At 44.7% G+C, this 19,415-nt stretch overlaps 1 protein-coding gene across 1 annotated transcript in view; it reads left to right on the forward strand.

Annotated features, from left to right (window-relative positions):
- KCNH5 (potassium voltage-gated channel subfamily H member 5) overlaps positions 1-14,874 on the forward strand; it is a 153,247-nt gene extending 138,373 nt beyond the window's left edge. The window contains exon 11 of the mRNA XM_054286716.1: positions 12,290-14,874. Coding sequence (XP_054142691.1) covers positions 12,290-13,237 — 948 coding nt within the window. The 3' untranslated portion in view covers positions 13,238-14,874. The remainder of the gene's footprint in view (positions 1-12,289) is intronic.
- The last annotated feature ends 4,541 nt before the right edge of the window (positions 14,875-19,415 follow it).

Here is a 19,415-nt window from a genome sequence, read left to right on the forward strand (position 1 = left end):
TAGTGCTGCGTATTATTATTGGTGATTGATTTTCTGCTCCACGTTAAATCAGGCTGAAGAGCAACTTGTAAAGTCTTTTGGCACTTTTCCCCTGTTTCTGCAGTGTGCCCCAAGCTCAAACCACCCTGCTGTCATCTGCAGGCTTTGAACTGTGCTTCCCTCTCCCTGCCCAGGAGCGTGGCCCCCTTAGGAGATCCTGGAGAACTGAAGGCTGTTTTCTTCTTTTAATCATCTCTGGTAAAATGCAGAGACAGTGATCTGCAGCAGAGATGAGTGTGGATCAATTGACAGTGCTGCTGACTGACATGTCATTAGGCCAGTGCCAATAGCAGATATTGATCCAGCTGCCAGCCAATATAAGTTTGCAAGGACCCAGGCTGCCTGATGGAGTTGGGAGCTGTGCTGTGGAAGAGGAAGCTGTCTGGCAGTGAGCACAGCACCCCTCAGCTGGGCTGGGAGGCAGTGGGAAGCTCCTAAACCCTGGGGTACCTGATGGTCATGTGCTGGCAGGGTTGGTGGTGACAACGTGGTCATAGTGTCCCACGTGGTGCCACATGTCACCCTCTCCTTACATCAGTGTGGTTCTCTGAAAGTCATGAGATGGTCTGGTTGGGGTGGGTGGAGGCTGTCTTTGCTAGGATTCACTTCCACATGCAGTGAAAGATCTTGGGAGTAATGGGCTTGGGTTTTTAGCCATCTGCAGGGCTCCTCTTTCCCCTTCTGTAAGTACCTCAGCTTCTCTTCTTGCAGGAGAAAGAAACATCTGCAAAATGGAAAAAACCAAGAAATCCTGTCAAGAGAAATCTACTTTTCCCTCTGCCTAAATGCCAGACAAAGAAATAGGAGAAATATGTCCCTTGCCCTTTGCTCTCTAATAATTGCATCCACAAGGAAGAAAAGAGAAAGGGGAAGGAGAGATGAATATGTGATACTCTGCATCAAGGGCACATCTGCAAGTAGTTTGCTCACCCACAAAATGCCCAGTCCAGATTAGACTTGTTTACATGGGAAGGTTGTCAGGGAGTGATGGAAGGCATGAGTTTAAATCCCAAAGTGGATAACCCTGACCAGAGAGAGGGAACAGGGGTGCCCACAACACTGCTCAGTAATAGTTACACTGCAGCAGTCAGACTCAAATTGTCCTCTGCTCAATTTCCCCATGTTTAACCAACTCTGTGTGATATACAGAAAACAGATTAGTCTGATTCAATGCATTATTTCAGCTCTCCTATCCAGTTTTGTCTTTTTATTGAGTTCATTGTAGGACTTAGGGTTCTGAAAAGGAGTTAGGAGGCTAAAGCTGGGCTTCTTTGCTCCCAGCTGTGACAGGAGCCCCAGAGGAGCTGTGACCATGGTCACAATCCTTCTGAGGCCACACAGATCAATACTTCACTCTGCAACAGGCTGATCTTACAAGGCCAAGCAGCAACAGACCCTGGTTGAAACCAACCATAAATTCATAAACAAAGTAGCCTTTCTGGTTTATTGATTGAAATGATTTTGTATGTGGAAGGAGCATTTTGCTCACTTGGATAGTATTGCAGAAATCATTCTGAATCTGTCTGCTCTGCAACATGCTAAAGCATCTGCTGTTTGGTTACAGCAAAGAAAACAGAAAATACTGAGTGAAAAAGCAGCAAAAATAAGCAATCAATTCCAATTCCAGTCTCATTTAAAAACAGTGGCAAAGCTCCCCACTTCCAAAGGAGCACAGTGCCCTTCTTCAGCATCCCTTTCCAAGCAGACAAACAGAGCCCAGCAGACATCAGACAACAGCTGAACCTGCAGCCACAGGAAATCCATGAGTTGTTTTCCCCTGGGATATGGAAAGGTGGAGGCATCTCTGGGCAGGAGGTGCTCAGGCCTGAGTGACTCAAAGAACAGAAGAGGAAACCGAGCTGCTCTCATATAATGCTCTTGTATTTGGTGGAAAACTGTATAATTTTGCCAAGGGAGGAGAAGGTTTAGGCATTTCTCTTGGAAATCTGACTCCATAGCTCAGCCCACACTTGGCTGAAGGTGTAATCACACTGTTTAAAGAATCCATCAGGCCAGCTGAGTGATCTGACTGATCCTTCCTTGCAGAGTAGGTGTCAGTAGGTGTCAGTGCCTTTAATCAATCTGAGATTGATGTCTCAGGGGATGAGACCAGGACTTCATGTAGCACTGTACATCCATTGTGCACTGCCCTGAACATCTCAGGGCAGCATGCCCTGGGCTTTTCATCTTGAGCTGAAACCCTGAGCACACCTATGTGCATTCTTTCTGTGCCTGTTTTGTATTTTTTTTAAATGAACTGCCTCAGTTTTGGCAAGAGGCCAGCACAGTGACCTCTCTCTGCTGTCAGCCATGGGTTTTAGTCTCTCGGTTGTAAATAGTTAGCAGTGACAGAGGGATTTCCAGTTAATTGGGGAAATGAGGGCAGTGTTATTATCCTGTGTTACACTGGGGGAGATGGAGACATGAAGAGTGATTTGTGCAGGACTTCCCACTTGGCTGAAGGTCAGGCCAGCAGGATAATCCATCCCTGTGAATCCCAGCCTGCTGCTCTGTGAGTTTGGCCACGATGCTCCAGGGATGTGACAAATGAGACTTGGATCTCTGCCCCCTTCTCTCCTCTTTCTTCTTCCATCCTGACGTGTTTTAAATGACACCAGGATGACTTCAGATCCATACTCAGTATGAAGAGGATGGGTCAAACTCTCAACCACTTTCTTCTTCATATTCATGTTTTTTCACAAATGCAGATCAGCCTAATTGGCTGCCAGCATGCACAGATGTCTCTCTGCAAGAGTACTCAGGTGCTGTGAGAATTGATTGTGAACATGAAATGGAATCAGATTAAAATTTGACCTACAGTAATCAATTTCTAAACAGTAGGACAAGCAGTAAGGAGATGATGGAATTTCTGGACTTTGCAAATCAGTTATTGGCTGTTGTTGTGCTTTTCTGAAGGGTCTCTTCCCCACTACATGCCCTGATTTTTCTTTAGATGAGCAACTTGAGGGGACAAAGATCTTTATTAAGTCATCATAAAAGAATGAACCTCTTCCTTGCACATAAAATGCCACTAAATATCCCTTTAAAGGGCTTTTTCAGCATCATGGAAATAATTCTCATTTCCTTGAAGCGACATCACTTTGTTACTTGGATTGGAAATCTTCACATTTTTTGCAGGTCAATTCAATAGTTGCTGAGGAGGAATGTGTGTGAATACAGTTTCTCCAAAGCAAAATTAAAATGTGCTTGGTAGGAAGCTTTTGCTGTAGCATGTCACTGTGTCTGTGAAGTGAGGATCAATAGAAATTTGCAGAAAGGCTATTATTTACTGTTTCTTTCAAGCAGCTGGAAGACTAACCTGCAGAAATCTTCTTTTCCTCCAAAATCCAGCATGAAAGACTGTTTAGTGAGACATCCCTGTCCTGGAGATTAACTAATTGCTCAGCAGTCAGTCATTTTCACTGCACAGCCAAGGACAGAGATTCCTTTCTCACACGCAGATGGAGCAGTGGTTTAACACAAAACAGTTCCTGGGACAGGAGGATTAAGGGGAATTTACTGGAGAGCAATTAAAAGAGTTGTTAGAGCAGTTTGTTTTTGAGGCTGAATTTCACATCAAAGTGAAGCTATCTGAGGAGTGTGCAGAGCAGAAGAACAATAAAGCCATCATTTCAAACCATCTACTCTGCATCCTTGGAGTGCAGATTAATAAAGTGAGCTAAGAGTTTATGGAGATTTGCAGGAGTGAATTAGCGAAAGCAGCCTAAAGGCTTGTGTGGAGTCATTTCCTATTAATCCATTTCTGTCTAGTCCTTCATAGTTTGACTTTTTAAATTCACTTTTTAATTAATGTAAACAAAAAAGGAAGATTTTTTCATATAATGGAAGTTTTTTGGTTTTTTAAAAATAACATCTGAAAAATAAGATTTAAAAGCATTTTAGTATCAGGTATTAGTAATGTCTTGGGAGCTTTCTGAACAAGAAAATCTGAAAAATAAGATTTAAAAGCATTTTAACATCAAGTATTAATAGTGAGTCTAGTTCTCTGGGAACTGCCTAGATTTTAAAAACACGTTCATTTTGGAGCAAGTCTTTTCACCAAGGGTTATACATTAGGAATTAGGTTTGACTGGCCTAGTTTTCAGAATATCAGAAAAGAGGGTCCCAGATACGCCTTGTTTTGACAGCTGAAGGCTTCTAGAGGGGACCAGTCCTCAAGGACTGAGGGATGCAGCATCCCAGAGCCCCCTGAGCCCATCAGAGCCGTGGCCTGGGAAGGGTTTGCTGGGTTTGGCAGTGCCAGGGGTGGGAGTGATCCAAGGGGAGTGATCCAAAAGGGAGTGATCCAAGCAGGATCTGTCCTACAGCACCTGGAGTGGGATGGGCTTTGCAGTGCAAAAGCTTAGGTGGATAGAACAGACACATCTCAGGTGGTCTCCAATTTCCCAGGGGCTGTGGGCAGGGCATCTCCATTCCCCTGCTGGAAGGTTTTCCTGGGAAATGTAGTGAGAATAAGGGGGAAGGGGTGGGTTTCCTTTCCCTGCTGGTGGTTTGTTGAGACATCTTTTATGGAAAATCCTTTCCTTAGGATTTTTCATCCTGAGAAGCTGAGAGGCCTCAGGAACAAAATTTAACCATTGATTATCTGCTGCTGTGGAATGCAACAGGTAGATTTTTGGTTGGCCCATGTTAGATGTTTGTAATTAATGGCCAATCAGTCAGCTGGCTCAGACACAGAGCCTGAGCCACAAACCTTTGTTATCATTCTTTGCTATTCTATTCTTAGCTAACCTTCTGATGAAATCCTTTCTTCTATTCTTTTTAATGTAATATATAACATAAAATAATAAATTAAGCCTTCTGAAACATGGAGTCAGATCCTCATCTCTTCCCTCATCCTGAGACCCTGTGAACACGGTCACAGTGGTTCATCCAGGAAATTGGAGACCACCTGAGATGTGTCTGTTCTGCACACCCACCCTTGTGCACTGCAAAGCTCATCCCACTCCAGGTGTTGTAGGACAGATCCTGCTTGGATCACTCCCCCCACTGGCACTGCCAAACCCAGCAAACCCTTCCCAGGCCGTTGCTCTGATGGGCTCAGGGGGTCTGGGATGCTCCGTCTGATTTTCCACAAGCTCTCAAGAGAGCCACCAGCCACACTAGAAGTGTTTCCTGGGCAGTGGTGGCTTGCCCTTCCTCTGCAGCTTTTGGAAGAATAAAGTTTGTCTGTAAGGACTGGCTGGGCCCTGAGGCTGTGGGGAATTCATCCCAGCCAGGAATTGGCAATACCTCAACACCCTGAGGTGGAAATAAAACCAGCATCTGATGAAGGGTGCAAAACACACACACATACACAGAATAACTACAGGAGGCTTTTTTACACCCTCTGCACCAAACCCTGACATTTTCACTGCCAGAGGTGGAGATTTGATTCCTCCATCCCACCATCCATGGAGGGTGTCTGCTCAGAGGCGACAGGCACGGAGCTGCCTGTGCAGATTCCAGAGACAAGCAGGCAGCTCAGGGCACAGCTTGTCTGACCTGCTTTAACATCCAGCTGCAGGTGAAAGAAATGACTCACACCTTCCAAGTGCATTTGTCTTCCTCCCTCCGCTGTGCAGGGCTCCTGGAGGGTGAGTTCACATGCAGACAGAGGCTTTGTAGGTGAGCCCTGTTCTGAGTGTCTGTGCTCTGGAAATTGGGTATATTTTATGGGGCAGGAAATGTATTTATGTATTATGTATTTTCAGGAGCAGGAAATAGCACACACGTCTGCACTGGAGTATCCTGTGTCTGTCTAAATCCTGGATCTGACATAAATCTGCCTTCCACATGAGCATGACAAAAATGTAAATTACTTTTGTACAGTGCACTCCAAGATGTGAAAATTAATAGTATTTTTTGCAGACATCTTTATGGAAATTTATGTTGTACAGCCTTGTAGCATTATTTCCAAAGAAAATGAGATCTGTGTTATTGCAGTATTGGATATTGGTTATACCACTTAAAACTTAAAATCCATTTGCCAGCTTTGGCTAAGCTTGTGTAATTTCAGGCCAAGAAGGCTAGGGAAGGCAGCTCTCCTGTTTCAAAAAAAAAAAAAAAAAGCTTATATAAAATCAAGCCAAGGCCAACAAGCACACCTTGTGAGGACACTCTAACTCCCTTTTTGAATGGGAATTAGACATTCCTGGAGGAGGTGGACCAGTCCAAATCCTTCTGGTGGAATCTGAAAACTGGTGAAGGAGCTGCTGGGTGGGTCTAAGCCAAATGCAATCCAGCTGCCAGCTCTGCAGTGTGGTTCAAGGAAGGGTGCATTTCCCTGAAATCCTGCCTCCATCACCTGGAAAGCTCCAACTCACCTTGTTTGCTCATTTCCCTTGCTCCATCTGCAGTGTTTTCAAGTACAGCTCTGGACCTGTGCTGCCAGGTGTGTCCAGGTTAAAAAGAGCCCTCTATTTCTTCAAATTTATTAACCTGAGGAATGAATCAAGATCATCAACCATTAACTTGATTATCTTGATTCTAACCTTAATAATTCTGTGGTTCTATGATTCTTATCTCACTGATCTCAGATGCCTTCTCAGAAGTTGCTGTATTAAATAGGAACAAAAATACAGGGATCTGGACAAACACATTGGGTTGTGAACAATCAGATGCAAGGGAGATGGGGCTCCTACAAGACGTTGAATCAGACAAGATAATTACCCCCGAAACAAACTTTTCAGAGATGATCAGCACTGACATCAGCCTGGTCTGTGCTTTAATGAGAGTGACCTGTGGTTACTGAGTGGATGTGGCTGTGGGGACGGAAGTGTGGTATTTCTGCTGCAGAAACGTCCTGTGAGCTGAGTCAAACCAATTCTCCCAGGACAAGGTCTGTGACAATCTTTGCTTTTTGGTGGCTTTGTGTGGCTCTCCCTCCCTCCTCCCCTCTCTCCCTCCCAGTCAGTGCACACACACTGCATCCATCACCATGACAACTGTGCTCCCTTTGGATCCATGGCTGTCCCTTTCTGGCCATTTCTGTGGAGAGGAGCAGGCACACCTCGAACACCACTAACAACAGCATGGGATGTTCAGGCACAGGACAGGGTGATCTCTGGTCAGACAGCTGCCACTGTTGTAATTCTTCAAGACTTTTACCAGCTCTGTAATCCCTTCACGTACCTGCCTTGGAGTCACTTATTAAGGGATCTTTGTGCAGATCTCCTGGATGGAGCAAGGTCATGCAGGGATTATTTCCACAGTACTGCTACAAAAAAAAGACAGCAGACAAGAGATGCATTTCAAAGCACCTGAAAAGGCCACAGCTTTACTCTTTAATTCAGTGTGTGTCTCAACTTTGAGCTGCCTCCCTGACTCCTCATTGCTGGTGCCCTCATCTGCACTTGGCTTTGGGGCTGGTTATACAAGCTGGCACCTCACAGGAGCTGTGACACATCCATTGCTAGGACCTGGGGTAAGGTCCCCCTTTGGAGGGACAGGGACAGAGTTCACACTCACATCAGTTACCTCTTGGTGTGCAAGGGAGGCTGAGATTGAGATCAGATGGAGAATCTCAAATTGCTGTTTTCTCCTCCATGCCTGCCTCATAAATAACCTGAGTATTTCAGTCCCCATGGCTGAATGTCAGTTAACTTCTGCTTCATCTTTGCCAGCTCAGTAATTAATGTCATCTCTGTTGCCCCTTCTACCCAAAATAAAGACACAAAGAGAAACCCAGGAACGTGGACCCCTGGGACAAAATTTGTGCCACATGGAAGGGTCTTTCACAATCTGATCCATAAAGGAAATGGAGTCCTGTACTGAATGTCTGTTACATTAATGAATTTAGAACTTGGTGTGAGACAGGAGTGTGGCACTTTACTCCTTGAAATAAACTATACACACTTAATTCAGCTTCTTCTTTAAAGATTGTGACTGTTCCTGGGACATACATTTGGGCAGGCCTGTGTGTAACTTCTCTGAGAAGGGTCAGGGACAAATTAAATAGCTCATCCAGCCTAAGATTTCAAAATAATGCTCTTCCAATCTGCAGAGAAATGTCAGATTGCATGAGATGTTTTTCAGTTCTTATTTATAAAGAAAAAAAGCTGGTTAAAGTTATTAGACATTAATAGAATTAAGTTTCCATGCAAACATTTGTAAATGTAAACACATTTTAACTATTCTGGTTTAGTTTAAACCACTGTGGAAGCAGATTAAATCCAGCCACATGAAAAATCTCCTAATATGGAAAAAATTGGTAATGAAAAATAACTATTGCTCTGTTAGTGCTAGAATTCACATCTTGGTTTTTTTTCTTCAGTTCTTTGTCCATGTAGGATCTTTCTTTTCTTTTACTTGTACATATTCTACTGCTCTCAAGTACTCCTGACCAAAACTGGATCCTTGCTGTGCTAGGGGTGCATCTCCCTTGGCTGAGGGGTAGGAAGAGAGGGAAGTTCTCCATGGGGTGAAATTATTTCCTTGGCAGAGTAGTTCAGTGGGAGAGTGAGGACCAAGACCTCAGTCTCCATTCAAAGTGCCATTATCCCACAGGGTGAGTTGGGATGTGAGGGTCTGCTTGGTTATGCAGTTCTGAGTGAAAAAGAAAATAAAACAGCCATGAACACCTACATGTTACATGAGAAAACCAAGGGGAGTAGGTCCAGGGCTGTGCTCCAGCCCACCTTTGCTCCATTGGAAATAGGGCTCCACTGAGGTAGATCACTCCTGAATCCTTGACTCTCAGCAAACCCTCGGATTTCTGAGTCCCTGGGCATTTTCTGCACTAATCAGTTTGTGGCAGATCTGCTCCTTCAGAGGAGCTGCTCAGAACCATTCCAGGCTGGAGCATTTTCTGTCCCAAGAGAAGAAAAGGGAAATAACTCATTGAAGATCTCTGTCAGCTTGTGTCCTGCAGGAAGCTGAGAGAACATGTTTTGAGGAGGTGACAGCAGGGCTTTGGGTGTGTGTCTTCACTGCATGGCCATAAAGCTTTGCCATGGGGTAAAGCTCATGGCTGTGAGTGGTCAGCGGGTCCTTGGCCTCACACAGCAGACCAGATTTGCATGATGTATCTGATGGCATTTGCCACCTTGGCCACCATCCCTTTCTGCTGTTCCCAAAGTGTTTGCTCTGCTCTGAGTCACAGCAGCACTCAGGCTCAGACGCCCCTGTCACTGGGCTCAGCCCATCCAAATGACACCTGGCCAAGTGGTTCTGGGGCAAAAAGCTTCACAGTAATTTCCTGACTTTTATAAGGACACACTTCAGGGGTGTGAGGTACAGGTGGTGTCAGATTAGAGAGGTTTTGGCTTTTCTTCTGCCAAGCCCAGCAGCAGCAGTCGCTGGTAATTATATTCTGTGCAGGGAGATAACCTCTGTCTGCAAAAGGTTTGAACTGAGTCTAGAAGAGGGATAAAAGAACCAACATTGGGTTGGGGAAGAAAGAGAGGTGAGGGTAATTTTCAATGAAGTGGAAGATTTGGGAGAGGAATCAAAAACTGCTGCTGTGGCCTTTGTTGCTGTCATTCTGGTTATTGTAAACATGCAGTAGGATAGGAGTTGTCAGAGTTCCTCCTGCCTTTCCCAATGGCCCATCTAGTGCCACGCTGGCCAGGGAAGCACCGTGGGCCTGTGCTTGCTGTGCTTGCTGTGCTTGCTGCAGCTTCCTGTGCCTGCTGGAGCTGCCTCCCTTCCAGCATCCTTCCCTTCCAGCATCCCCCACTGCCTCTGGACAGCCCAGCCAGGCACAGGCAGCCTGCAGGGAGCAGGGGGCTCAAGCTGTGAAACAGATTCATGGCAGAAAGCAGGGAAATCATGGAAACACAGAATGGTTTGGGTTGGAAGGGACTTTAAAGATCATCCATTTCCAACCCCCTGCCATGGGCAGGGACATCTTCTACTATCCCAGGTTGCTCCAAACCCCATCCAACCTGACCTGGAAAACTGCCAGGGATGGGGCAGCTCTGGGCAGCCTGCACCAGTGCCTCACCATCCTCACAGTAAATAATTTCTTCCTAGCATCCAGTCTAAACCTACTCTCATTTTAAAGCCAATCTCCCTTTGTCCTGTCCCTACACAACCTTTTAAAGCATTGGGTAGAGGATGTTTCCCCCATTGCAGATGTTTTCAGGGACTCAGCACAAGCAAAGCCAAACAGGGACACCTGGAGGGGAACCAGCCATGTCCCCCTGAGACCTTGGGGACACATCCTGGGGGACACATCCTTGCAGCTGGCTGCTTTCACTGCTGCATCTTCTGCCAGAGGTGCTGTGCTGCCCTCTGGGGCAAGAGAGGCACAAACTAAACATCACACACCACCCACCTTCCAAATGGGCCTTTAGAGAGTGTGGCTTCAATTAAATGTGATCACTCAATTTTGAATCAAGGGCAGTTTCTCTTGCCCTTATTTGCTCTTGAGAGTGGCCAGAGAGAGAGAGAGAGAGAGAGAGAGAGAGAGAGAGAAAAGCTCCATGAGGGCAGCTGCTAATGAAGGGGAGCCTCCAAATGAGGGAATGTGTCACTGCATCTAGGTCAGAGCAGTCGCATTAAAGTAACTTCCATGGTTGTCCCTTGGTTTTGTTTATATTTGGGCTTCTAATAAGCAAGTTAACCAAATTATTCTAAGCAGCTGTGTCTATCAGCAGCAGGCAAGGAGAGATCTACTGCATTTGAAAGCTCTCTAATGAAGCTTTGAAGTCCAGCTCATCCCAGATTCATGCAGGGAAGATCTGTACCCATCATGGCACTTCTCTGCTGACTTCTGAAGATGTGAGACTTGAAAGTAAATAGATTCTCAAATATGGATACTCAAGTTGATATTTCAAAAGCCTACAGCTGACTGACACAGGGTTTTGTTTGTGTATTTCAAGGGCTTTGTTTTCCTTTTCTTACCACACTATCCCTTCACAGTCCATATTTGTATTTAATCACAGGCTGCTTTTCACAGTGTTGTCAAACAGAGAACCAGTTTCCCAGATTCCCAGTCCCACATTCAAGAAAACTGGATGAACCTAAAAATAAAAACAAAAAATCATATGAGTAACATGCAGATAATCAACAAAAAGATTTTGCTCTGTAGATCCTCCCTCAGCTTGAGACTCAAATCCTTTTTCTGTAGCAGCCTGAGACATGCTGCTGGGTGAAATAACTCAGCATTAAATGGCATGATGAGAGGTTGGATATTGCTGGGATTTAGAGCCACACACAGCCCTGTTACTCTGCTTCTCCATGGTGCTGCCAGTTCACCTACACATATTAGGCATACTAATTCTGCAGTAAACACTTGTATAATGTGTGAAGCCACACTTGTGACCCACGAGGAACCTAATTGCACCCTCCAACACTCCTAAAAACCCTAACCCTAACAGCAAAACCAAAAAGTATTGAGCAAGCTGGGATTTTGCAGCCTCTGGAAGGGTGTGTACATTGAATTTATCTTGCAGCTGTGTAGTCCCTGCTGAATTACTGTTTCCTTTTGATCTGTACTAAAGATAGTGACAGAGCAGGTATGAGTGTGAGTAATGGCATCACAGTATTTGGGTTCTTTGTCAAGGGCTTTCTTCTCTTTGTTCCGTTCCTTTCCTTCTGTTGGTGTTTGGATATTTTTAGTTCTTCAAGTATTAGTATCTTCTGCATCAAGAAAAAAGGTGAAACCCACCTTTAATGTATCCTGTTAAGAAAGTGTCTGTGTGTGTGTGTAAGTATGTGACCGTGTTCACAGGGGTCCCAGGATGAGGGAAGAGATGAGGATCTGACTCCATGTTTCAGAAGGCTTGATTTATTATTTTATTATTTATATTAAAATAAAACTATACTGAAAGAATAGAAGAAAGGATTTCATCAGAAGGCTAGCTAAGAGTAGAAAAAGAAGGAATGATAACAAAAGCTTGTCTCAGACAGAGTCCGAGCCAGCTGTGATTGGCCATTAATTAGAAACAACCACATGAGACCAATCACAGATCCACCTGTTGCATTCCACAGCAGCAGATAATCATTGTTTGCATTTTGTTCCTGAGGCCTCCCAGCTTCTCAGGAGGAAAAATCCTAAGGAAAGGATTTTTCAGAAAAGATGTCTGTGACATAAGTACCCTATCTATAGTGGTTAACCTTGAGGTTGCTGTGTTTTGATCAGCTCCATTTGAAATCACTACAAAAAATTAAGATGGAAAGGAAGATCAGAATTAAGAATAAAGAGAGAAATGGCTGTTCTCAAGACTTATTACCCACCTCAAATTAATATTTTCATGCGGTGTCCTTTGGGTCCTGACTCTGTCATGGATTTATCCCCTCACAGATCATCTTCAGGAAGATCAGCGATGTCAAGAAGGAGGAAGAGGAGCGCCTGCGCCAGAAGAATGAGGTGACCCTGAGCATCCCCGTGGACCACCCCGTGCGGAAACTCTTCCAGAAATTCAAGCAGCAGAAGGAGATGCGCAACCAGGGCTCCAGCCACGCCGACCCCGAGCGGAACCAGCTGCAGGTGGAGAGCAGGAGCGTGCAGAACGGGGCCTCCATCACGGGCACCAGCGTGGTCACCGTGTCCCAGATCACGCCCATCCAGACCACCCTGGCCTACATGAAAAGCAGCGAGGCCGTGAAGCAGAACAACCGCGACGTGATGGAGCTGAAGCCGAACGGGAACGGAGAGCAGAAATGCCTCAAGGTGAACAGCCCCATGAGGATGAAGAACGGGAACGGGAAGGGCTGGCTCCGGCTGAAGAACACCATGGGTGCCCACGAGGAGAAGAAGGAGGACTGGAACAACGTCACAAAGGCCGAGTCCATGGGGTTGCTGTCCGACGACCCCAAGTCCAATGACTCGGAGAACGGTGTAAATAAAAACCCACTGAGGAAAACAGACTCTTGTGACAGTGGGATCACAAAAAGTGACCTTCGCTTGGATAAAGCTGGTGAGACTCGCAGCCCCCTGGAGCACAGCCCCATCCAGGCGGATGCTAGGTGTCCTTTCTACCCCATTCCTGAGCAGGCCTTACAAACCACGCTGCAGGAAGTCAAGCACGAACTCAAAGAAGATATCCAGCTGCTAAGCAGCAGGATGGCTGCCCTTGAGAAGCAGGTGGCAGAAATTTTAAAAATATTGTCTGAAAAGAACGTGTCCCAGCTCTCTTCCCCCAAGTCTCATTTATCACCCCAGTCCCCTCCCCAGATATCCTGTCAGGATATTTTTAGTGTTTCGAGGCCTGCATCACCCGAATCTGAAAAAGATGAAATCCACTTTTAGCATATACCTATGTGTATATATGTATACAGTATATATGCAGAGGTGTATATATACCTTTATACATATATATATATAAATGTGTGTGTATATGGTAAATATATATACATATATATTTTCACTTGCATCCAATATGACTTGAACACACCAAGGATTTTGATATGTAAATATTGCATGTCCAGCTGGATTCTGGCCTGCCAAAGAAAGCAATTATTAACATAGATATTGCTTGTATAATATGCAGTTGACTGCATGCACACTTTACATTTATTTATAATCTCTATTATGTAATAAAAGAATGACTTTTGTTTAACAAAGGCAATGTACTATTTAAAGAATCAGGGTCTAACCTGCCAATATTGCCATGACAGTTTTGATCTCAGGCTGGGTGAATTGAGCTTTTATTTCCTCACTGTCTTTTCTGCCGAGTTAAACAGTAGATTAATATGACGTGAAGGACACGTTCAGACTCCTGTTAGTATTGTTTGTTTCCTGGTATCATTCCATGACAATATACTGTATATTTGGTGATGAATTCCCCTACTCCTCCTAAAGGGAGGGCTCAGCTCAGTGGGCAGGGAAGGGCACCGTGCCTGGTGCTAGGGTGGATCACTGGAATTTATTTGTATGGGTATTGTGCATGCACAGCCTTTTATTTCAAGTATCCTCCTGCTCTTTTAACATCGTAAGTAAGAAATAATAATAATAAGAATAATAACAATGGTGATTTATGTAACAAAATGAAACTAACAGAAACTCAGTTGCACTCCCTGAGTGTTTGGGGGTAACTTATTTCTTGAAAGCCTCCTTTTACTGATGCCATTTTTACTGAACTGTTAGAGTAACATTATGTAAATTCTCTTTGCAGCACTCAGTGGTGGTGTCCAGTTCTGTCAGTATCTTCATTAGCATGTCCCATTTTTGTGGGGTTGAGGTTGCTCTCCCCCTGTCCCCCCTGTTGCCCCTGGCAGAAAGACTTTGCACGAGGTCTGAGCAAGGGAGAGAACACTCACAGTTCAGCTTCTTGGGAACAACGGGAGCAGATTTGAAAGCCTGAAGTTAAAAGGCCTGCAGTAAATCACCTCCACTCTCTTCCATGAGGACATTTATCAGTCTGCAGCTGCCTTTAGAAAGAGAAACAATAACTGGTCAGGTTGTAGTTCTGTGTCGTCCAAGGTGCTTGGATGATGCTGGGAGGGTGGTGGGTGTGCTGGGGGATGGAGCCCTGCCTGGAGTGCTGCTCCTGCCTGGGGCTCCTGCAGGTTTCAGTGCATGGAGGGGCCCTGTTTCAGGAGCAGGCTTGCAGTGCCCACAGATCCCCCACACACTGAGTCCCTCAGGCTGTGTCAGAGGCTCTGTCCCTCCTCTCAGCTGCCTCCCCTCAGCATCTGCCAGCCTTGGACTGTGCTCAGACCCCCTCTCCACTGCTAGGCTGGAGCTGCTGGCTTTGCAGGGCTGCAGCAGGGCAGGCTTTGCACTGGATCTTGTTTGATCTCCTGTTTGGAGCTGGACTTTTCAACTCTGCCCCTGAGTGTGGTGAGGGTTTTGCCTCTCAGTTTGCACTGGTTTGAATCCAGGTACACAAGATGCATAGCAGAAATTGCCATTGCAGCTTCAGAGGTGTTACCTGGTGTAGTCTGAGGACAGAGCACAGTGGCCCCTCCAGAGCAGGGTTCCCCCTGGCTCTGGCCGAAATGACCTCTTGTATCAAGATCCTGTGTTTTCAAAAGTGCCTGGACTAAAACATGGATGTACCACAAGGCATCACTATGATTCAGGTATATCAAATACATGGCTATAATTAGTGAGCATTCTAAACACCAGTATTAGATCCATTTTTTAACATTAGAAGACTAGACTAAACAAAATCACATCCTGAAAAACTAACAAAACCCCTAAACCCAAACAAAGCATCATTTGCAGTAGTGGCAATTAGGAATCAACATCTTGGGGTGAACATATCTTTGACTGTGAAATGCAAATCTATAGAGCTCCAAAAGTTCATAAGAAAGCCAGAGAAGTCATTGCTTCTGTTGTGTTAACTCATGGAGGCTTTTGGGGAGATGACAGTGTTTTCTGTCCTATTTTTGCCTCTTTCTTAGAGAAATTAAAGAAAAAAAAAGGGGGTGGGGGGGAGAAAGAACAAAAAGCCACAGTAGGGCACAGCCCTTCCCAAAGCCTGGTGGTCAGGCCAAATGCTCATTCTCATTTTAGTTCTCTGCAGCTGCAGTTGCCTCTCTCAGAATTTTCAGCTGTATTTTGCAGCTGCTGTTCTGACACAAGTGCAAATCCATGACTCTGCAGCCATGGTTTGGACTGCAAGAACAACCTGCACCTGCAAAACAACAGGACCTCCCATTCCTGTGACAAGTCCCATCCTGGAACCCTGAAAGAATGGGGGGGTTGTGGGTTAGGGAGTTACAGGGTTGCTGCAGGAGTCTGCACAGACCTTGTGGGTACAGGTCAAGTGCCAAGATGTCAAGTGTTGAATGTTCTTGCCTGACTTGGTCTGATGGTGTAGACAGACACACAGCCACTGCCCAGGGCTGCCTGGTGAATAGCTGAGCCATCAGGCTCAGTCTGGGGGCCAGGCTTTGTTAAAATTCCTGGAATGCATGAACCTGCCATGAAATGATACTGTAAAAGAGACAGCAGGATAATGGGGGTTGGCTTTGTTAGAAAGCTTTAGCCTTAATTCCTCTGCCTTTGTGACAGACTGCTTTTCTTTCTCTATGACTGATATTAATTCTAGGTAGAACTGCATGGCATGCAAAGGGATCTCTGTTTAGGTTTATCTTGCAAGTCAGGTGTAACTTTGTGCCACTTTACAATGAGAGAATGTGTTAACAGGATTAGTCTGACCTTGAAAATCATTTGGGCAGGCCCAGAATGTCTATTACAGTTCAAGTGCAGCTTGAGTGGTTCAAATGTGTAGTGAGTGGCTAAATAGTGTAAAATACCAAGTTCATGAAAAAAATACAGTGTCTCCAGGTCTGTTTCTAGTGCTGCTTTGACCCTGATATCCCAGCACTGTCCATTGCCAGTTCAGTGGAACCAGCTTGTACCTTGCACAAAGCAGTGGAGTGATGGGTGCCCTGTGGATGGGCTGTCCCAGCCTCTGTGTGCTGGGGCAGGCCCAGTCTGTGGGGTTGGCAATGGCTGGTGCAATTCTGAAGGACTTTGCCTCCAAAATCAGTGTGTGGGAGCATTACATGTTGCTTCATGGAGTCGTCAGCAGTTTGTCTCCCACAGGGTTGTCATTGTCCCTCGTGGAGATGCCATTGTGCATGATGTGATGAGTGACTGGGGCTTTCCCTCTCTGTTAAAAAGCATGATTCACAGTCCTGTAGTTCAGGCTGGACTGAAAGCAACCCCCTGTAGTCATTAAGTGCAATAAGGACACCAAGGTGTCCCTTCCACCCAGGCCAGTGCTCAAGCAGTGACACACCATGGGGAGGGAGCTCTTGGCTGCATGCTTTCCTTTCCTTTCCTGTAAGAGCTCAAAACCTGTACAGATGTTCCTGCCAGATGCTGGGAACAGCATCCTTAGCAGCTACCCTGTGCTTTGTGTGTCCAAAGCATTTTACCTGCACACCAGTGGATTTTATCTTTCTGGACTCTGGAATAGAAATAAATTGTGTACAGAAAATGTGTACAGAAAAGTAAACACTTCCCAAAGCAAATGAACTAGAGTACTTTTAATAGCTTTTTTGGTGTAATGTTGCATATAAGAGATAGAACAGCACTTCAGGATAATTACTGAAAAAAAAATACTGTTGTAGTGAGGATTCAGTTCTTCTGAGTTTGTATTTATAAATTTTTTTTCCTGTCTTTGCCAGGGCACGGGGGTTAGAGCAGAGCTGATTCTGGAAGTGACAAACTTAAGCTTTGTCCATTTTTCTTCTCTGTGTTCTGCAGAAGAAGCACAACTGTAGGGGCTTGATGCTGCACCAGAGTTTGGGCTCATTGCCAGACTCAAGTTCAGTCTTCATTTACCACCACATGGAGAGTAACCCTGTTGCACAGGTGTGAAGGCTGAATCTGATAATCAGACCAGACTTTAATATGTATTTTGGATCCCAGGACAGTTTCAGAGGACTGGAAGCTGCAGAAATAATGCTGTACTCTTTGCAAAGCCAAGAGCAGTTGCCCTGGAAGTAACTGAGACCGTTCCACATCATTGCCTGGGTCAGAAAACAGATGTTGTGCTCATGAAATAGCTTAGAGGGTTTTAGGGGGAAAAGATGTCCTGAACTGGAAGGAAAAACAAAAAAATAATCCAAAGTTTTAATAGGAATTTGGGAGTGAGGACATAGAAGGATATATTGTGAGAAATTTCCGCCTTTTTTACTTGGATTTTGAGCATTTAGAAAACTCAAGCCTATCTTTTTGGATGTCAAAATTGGACAGATTGTCTTTTAAAATAAATACTTTTTTCCCTAAGAGAGGTGGTGTCAAAGTGATACCTGATTTATTTTTTTTAAAAAAAGGTTTTCAAATACCATTTTCCTGCAGAGGAGGGTTTGAATGGGTTTTGTTAACATTTCTCTTAATAGGCTGTAGGAGGAAAAGTTTGATCCATCTAGATTTCCACATCTGGGAATATTTTTTATAACTCTCCCCTAATTTTTTTGGTGCAGATAACACAATCTCTACATGTTTTATTTGGTTTAATATGCAATGGTGCATTTTCAAATGAAATACGTTCTTAAAGCAAAGTGCTGAATGGAGCTAGAACTGACAAAAAGTCCACATTTCTTCTGGCAGAGAAGCAGTGAATGTTCTTACTGACATAAAGAATATTGTGCAAAGATCAGTGCTGTGCCATCTAACAAATGACAAACAAACTAAAATCATCCTTACCGAGGGTGCATTTAGCCAGGCAGAAAATTGACCTTGTAGTGCACAGTGGGACAAGAAGGCACATATTGATTTTATACACTCAAATAGCAGAAGCATTTAAAAAGGGCTTGACCAGGCCATGGTGAATAAATTGTATTTATTTCTTATATTATGCTAATCAGCCCCCTGATGCATGGCACGTGGAACCAGGGATCTGAGGCAGTATTCTCACAAACCTTTTATCTGTTTTCTATAAAGCAGATATGTTCTTTTCTTTGTTGTTTTCTTCTTGGAGATGCAAGCTTGTTTGGCCCACAATCTGAGACTACTGGTGTGCACCAACTCTGTGTCTGGCTGCCTGCCATGAATACATCAATTAGCCTTAATTAAAAGCCCTATAAAAAGGATTTTGTGCTAGGTTGGGCTCAGCCCTCTCTGCTCCAGGACAGAATGAGGCTGGCAGAACTATTTCCCCTCTGGGACAGGGAAAGTCCATTAAAGGATATTCAAAAATATGCTGTTAGGGGAAAATGTGGGCTTCAGGAGAGCTAAAGCTCTTCCAGTATCCCAAAAAGCTGTTGGAAAGGGGCACAGAGTATCTAAATTATGTAGCATCAGTGTATGGACTCTGTGTTTGCAGCTGGCCCTGCAATGAACAGAGGGGGTTGGACCAAGTGATTTCCAGAAAGTCACAAGTTCTGTTTTATCATTTGGTGATTCTGTAGATTTTAATAGCACAAACAGGAGGTAAAATTTGAAGGTTTTTAGTTATGTCCTAATTTTTTCTGGTTTTCAGTTTAAATACCATGCGGAGGAGCGTGTTGCCAATTTTCCAGATAATAGCTGTGAGAGCCAATACTCATCAAACAGACAGCAGAGAAATCTGGCATATTCTAAACTATGGCATAGAAATAAATTAAGTATTTAGTCAGGCATCAACTAAAATCCACACTTGGTGCCAAACACTGAGAATAATGTCTCGGTGACTATGCAGTTTCTGGAAGCAGTGGGCAGATATGGATACATCAACAACACCCACACCCTCTTCCAGCCTCTTCCCCAGTCCAGTGAAAGGTGATTACATGTCTGAAAATGCCATCAAAATATCAATAGCATCTGAGCTGGTTTTCAGTGCTGCCCTGGTCGACCTGCACATCCAAGGCTGTAGGAAATGTGCAGGTTTCTCATTAGTGGCTGGATCTGGAGGTGATTTTCATCCCTCTGGATTTTCATCCCTCTGGACTCAGCCTGCTCCTCAATATGTGGACATCATTGATGAAAACGCCTGAGCTTGTCCAAAAGGTCTGGGGACATCCATGGGGTCTGGGCACATCCATGG

Source organism: Melozone crissalis, unplaced genomic scaffold, assembly GCF_028551555.1.
Source record: "Melozone crissalis strain CALT ecotype California unplaced genomic scaffold, PUWL_Pcris_2 ptg000056l_1, whole genome shotgun sequence".
NCBI lineage: Eukaryota > Metazoa > Chordata > Aves > Passeriformes > Passerellidae > Melozone > Melozone crissalis.